Source organism: Acipenser ruthenus, chromosome 7, assembly GCF_902713425.1.
Source record: "Acipenser ruthenus chromosome 7, fAciRut3.2 maternal haplotype, whole genome shotgun sequence".
Lineage (NCBI taxonomy): Eukaryota > Metazoa > Chordata > Actinopteri > Acipenseriformes > Acipenseridae > Acipenser > Acipenser ruthenus.
The window spans coordinates 51,754,814-51,766,562 of record NC_081195.1 but is presented as its reverse complement, the minus strand read 5'-3'; the positions used below and the strand labels follow the sequence as shown (position 1 = coordinate 51,766,562).

At 40.0% G+C, this 11,749-nt stretch overlaps 1 protein-coding gene across 2 annotated transcripts; it reads left to right on the top strand.

The window, feature by feature from the left end:
* Window positions 1-4,562: 4,562 nt before the first annotated feature.
* LOC131737537 (G2/M phase-specific E3 ubiquitin-protein ligase-like) lies at window positions 4,563-11,076 on the top strand. 2 transcript variants are annotated; one of them, XM_059027256.1, is made up of 10 exons: window positions 4,563-4,994; window positions 6,278-6,493; window positions 6,682-6,838; window positions 7,014-7,237; window positions 7,473-7,574; window positions 8,063-8,361; window positions 8,437-8,618; window positions 9,156-9,331; window positions 9,998-10,212; window positions 10,415-11,076. In XM_059027256.1, the coding sequence occupies exons 1-10, from the start codon at window positions 4,711-4,713 to the stop codon at window positions 10,672-10,674; spliced, it is 2,115 nt and encodes a 704-aa protein (XP_058883239.1). In that variant the 5' UTR covers window positions 4,563-4,710; the 3' UTR covers window positions 10,675-11,076. The 2 variants fall into 2 exon arrangements, with proteins under 2 accessions (XP_058883239.1, XP_058883240.1); XM_059027257.1 differs by lacking the exon at window positions 6,278-6,493 and having other exon boundaries at window positions 4,564-4,994.
* The last annotated feature ends 673 nt before the right edge of the window (window positions 11,077-11,749 follow it).

Genomic DNA, 11,749 nt, shown 5'->3' with positions numbered 1-11,749 from the left:
GAACGCACCCGCTGTCTCCAAACCTTGCAGAGCAGCACATTGAAGCGCTTGAAAACACAGCACAACATTCCCTAATAACACTTGCAATGCATTATGACTTCAAAGGTATGACTTTAAGTCTATGACATTATTATTTATTGATTTTATTTTGTTTTATTTCTTTGATCACCAACTGCCACCACAACACACTCGTTTTTTTATGCAGTACTCCTGACGAACTTCACCCATTGCCCGCATCGTACCGGCTCTTAAGGTAACTTGTGTTGGAGCAGCAGGACAAGCTCGCCATCCCGCCCGCTGCTTTCCTGCATTAATGCTCACCAAAACACAACGCACCCAGGGGAGAGATACCATGGTAAATAGGTAACCTATTTACCATGGTATCCCTCCCCTGCGGCGGCTGGCTGCTCTTGATCTCCGTGAACGCACCCGCTGTCACATTGAAGCGCTTGAAAACACAGCACAACATTCCCTAATAACACTTGCAATGCATTATGACTTCAAAGGTATGACTTTAAGTCTATGACATTATTATTTATTGATTTTATTTTGTTTTATTTCTTTGATCACCAACTGCCACCATAACACACTCGTTTTTTGATGCAGTACTCCTGACGAACTTCACCCATTGCCCGCATCGTACCGGCTCTTAAGGTAACTTGTGTTGGAGCAGCAGGACAAGCTCGCCATCCCGCCCGCTGCTTTCCTGCATTAATGCTCACCAAAACACAACGCACCCAGGGGAGAGATACCATGGTAAATAGGTAACCTATTTACCATGGTATCCCTCCCCTGCGGCGGCTGGCTGCTCTTGATCTCCGTGAACGCACCCGCTGTCACATTGAAGCGCTTGAAAACACAGCACAACATTCCCTAATAACACTTGCAATGCATTATGACTTCAAAGGTATGACTTTAAGTCTATGACATTATTATTTATTGATTTTATTTTGTTTTATTTCTTTGATCACCAACTGCCACGACAACACACTCGTTTTTTTTATGCAGTACTCCTGACGAACTTCACCAATTGACCGCATCGTACCGGCTCTTAAGGTAGCTTGTGTTGGAGCAGCAGGACAAGCTCGCCATCCCGCCCGCTGCTTTCCTGCATTATTGCTCACCAAAACCGTTCGCCGAAACAAAAATAGGTAAATATGTAACCTATTTACCATGGTATCTCTCCCCTGGGTGCCTTGTGCTTTGCGCCGGCTGCTCTTGATCTCCGTGAACGCACCCGCTGTCTCCAAACCTTGCAGAGCAGCACATTGAAGCGCTTGAAAACACAGCACAACATTCCCTAATAACACTTGCAATGCATTATGACTTCAAAGGTATGACTTTAAGTCTATGACATTATTATTTATTGATTTTATTTTGTTTTATTTCTTTGATCACCAACTGCCACCACAACACACTCGTTTTTTTATGCAGTACTCCTGACGAACTTCACCCATTGCCCGCATCGTACCGGCTCTTAAGGTAACTTGTGTTGGAGCAGCAGGACAAGCTCGCCATCCCGCCCGCTGCTTTCCTGCATTAATGCTCACCAAAACACAACGCACCCAGGGGAGAGATACCATGGTAAATAGGTAACCTATTTACCATGGTATCCCTCCCCTGCGGCGGCTGGCTGCTCTTGATCTCAGTGAACGCACCCGCTGTCACATTGAAGCGCTTGAAAACACAGCACAACATTCCCTAATAACACTTGCAATGCATTATGACTTCAAAGGTATGACTTTAAGTCTATGACATTATTATTTATTGATTTTATTTTGTTTTATTTCTTTGATCACCAACTGCCACCATAACACACTCGTTTTTTTATGCAGTACTCCTGACGAACTTCACCCATTGCCCGCATCGTACCGGCTCTTAAGGTAACTTGTGTTGGAGCAGCAGGACAAGCTCGCCATCCCGCCCGCTGCTTTCCTGCATTAATGCTCACCAAAACACAACGCACCCAGGGGAGAGATACCATGGTAAATAGGTAACCTATTTACCATGGTATCCCTCCCCTGCGGCGGCTGGCTGCTCTTGATCTCCGTGAACGCACCCGCTGTCACATTGAAGCGCTTGAAAACACAGCACAACATTCCCTAATAACACTTGCAATGCATTATGACTTCAAAGGTATGACTTTAAGTCTATGACATTATTATTTATTGATTTTATTTTGTTTTATTTCTTTGATCACCAACTGCCACGACAACACACTCGTTTTTTTATGCAGTACTCCTGACGAACTTCACCAATTGCCCGCATCGTACCGGCTCTTAAGGTAACTTGTGTTGGAGCAGCAGGACAAGCTCGCCATCCCGCCCGCTGCTTTCCTGCATTACTGCTCACCAAAACCGTTCGCCGAAACAAAAATAGGTAAATAAGTAACCTATTTACCATGGTATCTCTCCCCTGGGTGCCTTGTGTTTTGCGCCGGCTGCTCTTCATCTCCGTGAACGCACCCGCTGTCTCCAAACCTTGCAGAGCAGCACATTGAAGCGCTTGAAAACACAGCACAACATTCTCTAATAACACTTGCAATGCATAATGACTTCAAAGGTATGGCTTTAAGTCTATGACATTATTATTTATTGATTTTATTTTGTTTTATTTCTTTGATCACCAACTGCCACGACAACACACTCGTTTTTTTATGCAGTACTCCTGACGAACTTCACCCATTGCCTGCATCGTACCGGCTCTTAAGCTAGCTTGTGTTGGAGCAGCAGGACAAGCTCGCCATCCCGCCCGCTGCTTTCCTGCATTAATGCTCACCAAAACACAACGCACCCAGGGGAGAGATACCATGGTAAATAGGTAACCTATTTACCATGGTATCCCTCCCCTGCGGCGGCTGCTCTTGATCTCCGGCTGCTCTTGATCTCCGTGAACGCACCCGCTGTCACATTGAAGCGCTTGAAAACACAGCACAACATTCCCTAATAACACTTGCAATGCATTATGACTTCAAAGGTATGACTTTAAGTCTATGACATTATTATTTATTGATTTTATTTTGTTTTATTTCTTTGATCACCAACTGACACGACAACACACTCGTTTTTTTATGCAGTACTCCTGACGAACTTCACCAATTGACCGCATCGTACCGGCTCTTAAGCTAGCTTGTGTTGGAGCAGCAGGACAAGCTCGCCATCCCGCCCGCTGCTTTCCTGCATTAATGCTCACCAAAACACAACGCACCCAGGGGAGAGATACCATGGTAAATAGGTAACCTATTTACCATGGTATCCCTCCCCTGCGGCGGCTGGCTGCTCTTGATCTCCGTGAACGCACCCGCTGTCACATTGAAGCGCTTGAAAACACAGCACAACATTCCCTAATAACACTTGCAATGCATTATGACTTCAAAGGTATGACTTTAAGTCTATGACATTATTATTTATTGATTTTATTTTGTTTTATTTCTTTGATCACCAACTGCCACGACAACACACTCGTTTTTTTTATGCAGTACTCCTGACGAACTTCACCAATTGACCGCATCGTACCGGCTCTTAAGGTAGCTTGTGTTGGAGCAGCAGGACAAGCTCGCCATCCCGCCCGCTGCTTTCCTGCATTATTGCTCACCAAAACCGTTCGCCAAAACAAAAATAGGTAAATATGTAACCTATTTACCATGGTATCTCTCCCCTGGGTGCCTTGTGTTTTGCGCCGGCTGCTCTTGATCTCCGTGAACGCACCCGCTGTCTCCAAACCTTGCAGAGCAGCACATTGAAGCGCTTGAAAACACAGCACAACATTCCCTAATAACACTGGCAATGCATTATGACTTCAAAGGTATGACTTTAAGTCTATGACATTATTATTTATTGATTTTATTTTGTTTTATTTCTTTGATCACCAACTGCCACGACAACACACTCGTTTTTTTATGCAGTACTCCTGACGAACTTCACCCATTGCCCGCATCGTACCGGCTCTTAAGGTAACTTGTGTTGGAGCAGCAGGACAAGCTCGCCATCCCGCCCGCTGCTTTCCTGCATTAATGCTCACCAAAACACAACGCACCCAGGGGAGAGATACCATGGTAAATAGGTAACCTATTTACCATGGTATCCCTCCCCTGCGGCGGCTGGCTGCTCTTGATCTCCGTGAACGCACCCGCTGTCACATTGAAGCGCTTGAAAACATAGCACAACATTCCCTAATAACACTTGCAATGCATTATGACTTCAAAGGTATGACTTTAAGTCTATGACATTATTATTTATTGATTTTATTTTGTTTTATTTCTTTGATCACCAACTGCCACCACAACACACTCGTTTTTTTATGCAGTACTCCTGACGAACTTCACCCATTGCCCGCATCGTACCGGCTCTTAAGGTAACTTGTGTTGTATGAGGGGCCGTTTCGGACAAAAGTCTGTCAAAATCGGCGAGTGATGGGTCACGTTTCTGCGCGCAGGGAATCAGGTTTCTGCGCGCAGGGAATCACGTTTCTGCGCGCAGGGAATCAGGTTTCTGCGCGCAGGGAATCACGTTTCTGCGCGCAGGGAATCAGGTTTCTGCGCGCAGGGAATCACGTTTCTGCGCGCAGGGAATCACGTTTCTGCGCGCAGGGAATCACGTTTCTGCGCGCAGGGAATCAGCAGGCTATGCTGCTAGAGGGGAGGGGTTACTTTTGTCGTCACACAAACGTATTTTGCCAGAGGAGGCGATAAAAAAAACTAAGGAGCTAGACATGTCTTCACATTCGAATAGTAATGTAGCCCGGGGAATCGCCGAAGAAATAATTAACAACCCGGAAATCCTTCAACGCCTGGAAAGTGCCCTGAATGGTAAAAACAATCGTATGCCTACTACAAGACAGGAGACATCAACTATTGATGAAGAAGTTCGTCAATTGTTTCAAGGGCGGAATGTGGTCGCTGATCGTCCCGCTCAAAATAATTCCCCTGCATTCAATATGCAAAGAAACTTTATCACAGCCGGAGCAGTTCCAGGGATTTTAAATAGAAGGGCCAGGTAATTATTATTATTTCTAAAAACATATATGCAATTCATTTCTTAGGTTATGCTGCTAAGGACTATTTTAATTTGATTCAGAAATACATACCTCCAACTCATGATTAATACTTCTACTCTAGTGAAAGTCTACTCATTAGTATATGCAAAAAGATAAATAAAATAAAATAAATAAATAAATAAACGATGTAAAAGAACCGATTTAACATCCCGTATTACACAGAATAATGTACAAATGCAATGTTTTGGACACAGTAGTAATAAAGTAATTAATACCCATTATCTTTGCTTTGTAGTCGCCCTGGGTAAGGGCATCTTCTAGTACTACTAATAATAACAAATGTAGGCCTATTATTCTTTCTTTTATTTGTATTTATTATTTACGAGCTGTATTTGTATTTTAGTAGCTGTATTTACATATTACAAACGGAAGGTAGGATTACAATGGCACCAACAATTGTAAAGCTTTTAGTAAGTTAATTTCTAATAATGAGGCCTACTGTTCAATTTAATTCAACTGCTAACTGCAACCCCCCCCCCCAAAAAAAAGGCCTCCATGAAAGCAAATATTTTGTCCAGGGCGACTTATAATTATTGTATTATTTTTACATACAATTACCCAGTACTACTGCAGTGAATTATATTTGGGGGGGGGGGGGGGGGGGGTTAATATAGGCTATATTAATATTAAGTGAATATGAGGCAAATGTAACCAGATCTTCATTTCCTGCAATGCAAAAAAATTAAAAATCTGCTCATGGAAGTAATTTATGGGCATTGTCATATCATTGTAGTTTGTACAACTGCATGTCCGTTTGCTTTAGGAACAGATGAGAAATAAACGAGTTGCCATTAAGTGATATATGTTAAATCTACTGGGTTGATGTTTTGCTTTTACTGTATATATTTTAATTAATTTCTTAGCTGACGTCCTTATCCAGGGCGACTTACAATTGTTACAAGATATCACATCATTTTTATATACAATTACCCATTTATACAGTTGGGTTTTTACTAGAGCAATCTAGGTAAAGTACCTTGCTCAAGGGTACAGCAGCAGTGTCCCCACCGGGGATTGAACCCACGACCCTCCGGTCAAGAGTCCAGAGCCCAGAGCCCTAACCACTACTCCACACTGCTGCTCTTTCCTTATAGGTATATCATGAATTATACTAAACAATATACTATTTTGAGTAGATAATCCTATTTTAAGGCTAGTTAGTCCTGAGTAATATAATGAATGCAGTGGTCATAACATTTTTAAATATATATATTTTGCACAGAAAGAGACCCAGAAATGTTTGTGGCCCTTTCCACAAAGATGTTTGTCTACTAACGGGTCCCAATGACACAGACATCCCGAAAGGCAAAATACGCTTATACCTGGCAGAGCAAGGGCATCTGGTTTTAGGTGTGAGATTTATGAAGGAGTGGGAGCCACATGAGGTGCAAAACCACTTGCACACAGTCTTTGAAAGAATCCTGACAGAAAACATTCAGTGAGTAAAGGAAGGCAGTCTTTGTAAACATAAGCACTTCATCATTTGTGTTAATATAATGATAATTGGTAGTTAAGATTTAAATATATATTATAATGTTGCATTTTGAAGAAGTGTGCTTTAGCTTATGATGTATTCGGTTTCCTAAGACCATGATATATTTTAGCTTGCATTCTCTATTCTTGTAGATTTGAAATAATGGTGACACTCCACAACAAATTAATAAAGCCAAGTCTGGAGCGAGACCAAAAGATGAATGGACTGTTACTAAATAACATTTTCAAGGACAAAACTGTGTACCTTCGTCCATCTTTACAACTGCTGGTCGTTCCTGCAAATGCAAAGGTAACAGTCAATGACTGTTTCTATTTGTTCGAATGTACAGTATATAGAAATAGCAATTGTTAAAGATTGTAGTCATTCATTCACAGTCTTACTGTATTTATTTTTAAAAGCAACTAATTCAGGCACTTTAGTTTTCTAAACTTAATTCACTACAGGAGATTTTTTTTTTTTGCAGAAGAACAGAGGTACTCTGTCAAATAATGATGATGATGATATTGAAATAGATTTGACTGATTCCAGTCCACCAATGAACAGCCTGAATGTAACAGTTCTTCAGGTCATTGAGGATGCTCCTTCAGAACTCATAGATGCTCCATATTCGACAGCAGGTTCAGATGGGCCTCTTATCATAACAGAAGAAGAAAATGCCACAGTTTCCAGGGTTCTTGATTGTCCAAGGTAAGAAATCACAACTATAGTAATGTGCTTACACTTTATTTGATCCAGATTGTGTATTATGTCCCAGTTGTACGATAAAAAAAAAGTGCTAGTTTTTTATTTTTACAAATATTAAGACTTTAGCTATTAGTATATCACAACAGGTCATAGTTTTTCTTGAATAGCAACAGATTTGCAGGTCATGCTGTGAAATCGGTGCCACAATACCTGGACTCCTATCAAATCTATTTTCTAGTGAATGGCAGTATGCTGCTTTATTTGTTGATGAAGAGCTCAGCGAAAGCTTTGAAGATCCAATACCCCGTTCCACTGGTATTGAAACATCCCACCATGAACGGTAAAGTTGCATTTGTGTTTCATACTTCCTTCCTTATAATCAGGGCCCTGTGTTTTTCGCTACTTGTTTTTTTAAACCGTGTTTCAGTTGATTAAAGTAACGCAATGGGGTGAGTGTTAATAATTGCTTAAGTGGTAGTTTCATGAGGACACTGTATCGGCATCTTGCGGTGCAGGTTGGAATAAAACGCAGGGCTCTACTTGTAATACATTCAAATTTTAACTGTTAAAAGGGGGACCATTGTAGCTTTTATCTGTAAACCATTTAAAATTAAAGACAACTTTTTATTATCTTTCCTTTTATAGGCATTTAGTTTGATGTATAGGTATATATTCTTATGAGTTAATGTAGTTTTATTTGTCAGGTATTTCTTTGATTTTTACATTTATAGTATCACAGTCAAGTGTTTCTGACAAGATATTTGATACAATAATATCTGCTAAAAATAAATAATTATTTTCTTTTAATATTTCTTATTATTTCACCAGAGACATTGGGGATATTCTCTGTGAGCTGGCCTCCCAGATTGATACAGAAAATGTCTCCCTGTTTAATATCAGCCGGAATCACCTATGGGACGGAGTGAAACGAGGCTTTAAAAAAAAAACTTTCTTACCTTGCAAAAGGCTTTCGGTGAAATTTATGGACGATATAGGAGTGAGCGAAGGAGCCGTCGACCTCGGAGGACCAAGGAGAGAATTTTTAACCATGCTAATGGAGTCCTTGCACCAAGGAAGCCTCTTTGTGGGACCAGACCATGCCAAGTTCCTAAACTACATTAGTGGATGTAATGAATCCATGCTTTTTTAATTCTTTATCATTAAGTTTTCAGTCTGTCTAAGTCTAACATTCTTTATTTCAGTGATGGTCTCGGATGACTATTTTTATGCGGGTATGACTATTGCAACATCACTGGTTCATGGTGGACCTGGCCCACAGTTCTTATCACCAGTACTTTTTGAGGCGCTTTCAAGTACACCCGAGTCCACATTTGTGGCAGTGCAAGATATCCCTGATATGGACATAAGGAACTATCTGGAGAAGGTAAATATTTGCCAATTGTGTTTGCAAAAGTAATCTACCATCATATTTACAGCTTTTTCTAATCTTATTCATCAATGTATCTATTGATTAGAACAATTATTCACGTTATATTGCACAGGTATGGAGTGAGATTACTGTAAAATAGTATGTACTTGTATTTACCATTATGAATAAAAAATACGACTATGAATCGTAAATACGACCACAAAAAAAAAAAAACAGGAGTGCGAGTAAAAAAAAACAAAAAACTACATTTTGGATGAAGATTATACGCTCAGAAGTCCTAATCAATTGTTCCCACCATTAACAATCTGTGGCTTCTGTGATGTATTTTTGACAGTGATATCACACTCCATCCAACTCGTAGCTTTTTTGATTCATAGTCATATTTTTTTTTATTCTTGTAAATAGTACAAAATATTTGACAGTAATCTCACTCCATAACCGATTGCCTGGAAATGAATATAAGTAGTCTTTTCTTTGCAAAATGTAATATGAAAGATTTATAAAGACAAATTGCATTTTTATTTTTTACAGCTTCTAACTTACCAGGAAGAACATTCAAACACAGCAGACTTATTTGAACCAATCCAAACTCTGATGCAGCTGGCTGGAACACACAAAGTTATCCGTAATGCTGATGATTATCGCAAGATTGCTGAAGAAACTGCACATTGGTACATTTTTGGAAGAACACGGGCAGCATTTGAGAGGTACACTCATTCTGCTCGGCCCTGCCCTGTCCTGCTCGGCCATCCCCGGCCATGTGCACTTGGCCCCCTACGTGGCTCTGTTCTGCCGTTCTGCCCTGCTCTGCCCCGCTCTGCTCGGCCATGCCCTGCGTTTGGCCCTGCTTTTAATTCTTATTAAACAATGCAAAGCTGCAATGTAGATTTTATGTTTGTTGGTTAACTTTGCTTTGCATTATAAATGAAAGGTAATTGGTTTTTAATTAATGTTTAATTCATTTTGATGTTTATTTTTCATTTTTAAGAGGGCTGTAGTGGGGTCATTAAAAACAATGTGCTTGTTCAGGCTCGGTTTATGGTTGGGCTCTTTGTTCTCTGGCACTGTACGATATCCATATTTCACACAGACTTCACTCCAGTGGTCTGCTCTTTTTATCTTGTGATTTTGTACGAAATGATTGTTTTAGTAATTGTTATTTTTAACACACAGTAAGGCAACTGTGGAAGGAAGCACCCTTCTGAATATTAAATACCTCCCTCCTAGTGTCATTTGCATACATTTCAATGGCATTTGTCCCCGGTATATAGTCCATGTGTTAAAAAGCAGATAGAGCATGGAAAGCAGATAGCACATGGTAAGCTGAATCAGGCCCTATGTTTTTAATTCTTAAAATGTCCATTCTTTTTCAGATTAAAGGAAGGGCTGAAAACTCTAGGTGTACTGGATGCTATGACCAAGTATCCCAATGCATTCAAGCATGTCATGTGCTACACAGAAGACACCCTCACAGCCAAGACATTTGATAATATCTTCCGCCCTGTTCTACACCCATTGGGCTCCAATAAAAGGGGAACAGAAAATCTTGTATTGTCTCACTGGAAAGACTTTATACAAGAACTACAAGGTGACTGTACTACTGTTGTTCACTAGAAAAAAATACATACTTCTTTGTAGTTAGGTTACTTTTCTAACTTGTTTAGGGGATTCATCTTTCACTCAGCTGGGCACACTGTCTTTGGAAGTATTTTGATTATGTTGATGTTGGCCACACAAACACAGTAAGTAACAAGCTTGCTTTATTTATTTATTTATTTTATTAATTTCAGATGAGCCATCAGATGTCACATTGAAGTCACTACTATTCTTTATTACTGGCTGCAAGACCGTACCACCACTGGGATTCAGACCAGAACCCACTGTAGATTTTTTACATGATGCTGAGGACAATGGAGAGAAATCAAGATTTCCAAAGGCAAATACATGCAACTGCACGCTGTTTTTACCAACTATACATGTAGTTTATGAAGAATTCACTGAAGCCATGAGATATGCTGTTCTAAATTGTCAGGGCTTTGGCTTTGCATAGTCAACTATTGATCTTCTGGTGTGCTGGATGGTAGGGACGCTCCAGATAAAACCAAAGAAAGGAAAAATCAAAAAAAAATGAGAAAAAAAATACAGTATACTTGGGATTTCTTGTTTTTCCTGGTCCTGGGGAGATCTGTGTGTTCTGTTTTTTTTCCCCCAACTCAATGATTTAATTGCACCCTTCATTTAACTAATACTTTACCTAATCTGAGCTTTTTCTTTTCTTTGGAGCTCTTAAAGTTAATTTGAAGTTACAGGTATAGAAAAGAATTGTGAAACACTGCTTTAACCAATTCATCAGTTTCAAACAACAAACACTAAATGGGCAACTGATTTGATCATTTATTATTTCCATGGCAAATGCAAATTTATTTATATTAAATATTATTTGTATTAAATATATTTGGCTCAGCACTACTTTTTATTATTAGTCATAACACAAAATTGAATGTTTAATAATGGTTTTGAAAAAAAAACTGACAAGCAGGGGTGTGCTCTAAATTACTTAAGTGGGCCAATTATGTATGTATTTATTTATTTATTGATATTTATATAGCGCTTTTATCAAAGTGCTTTACAAAGTGTAACAGTACAGTATAGGATAAATGAAAATTGTATTAAACAAAGGAAACTGACAAATATGTAAATAAATGAATGCTGGGAAGGGCAGGAGAGGACAATAGACAAACAAAAAGACAACAACAAATCTAATTGGAAAGATGGTATGGAAGGATTCGGAGGAGAATTAGGGTAGGCCACAGAAAATAGGTGGGTTTGAGGGAGGAACGGAATGTCATTGGGTTGGGAGACTGCTTAATATTAAGGGGGAGCCTGTTCCATTGAAGGAGGGAGGGGGGGGGGGGGGGCAAGAAGAGAAAAGAGAAACCACAGTAGTACGTTAACAGAGGTAAGATTGAATCCAAGATAAAGGTGTACCAGAAATACCAAGATTAGACAGAGTGGTAGAGAGGACAGAATGATCCACGGTGTTGAAGGCTGGCGAAAAATCAAGAATAAGACTAGAGGAAAGGTTTGCATGCACAGCATTAGCAGATGGTTGTAAGTGATCAGGT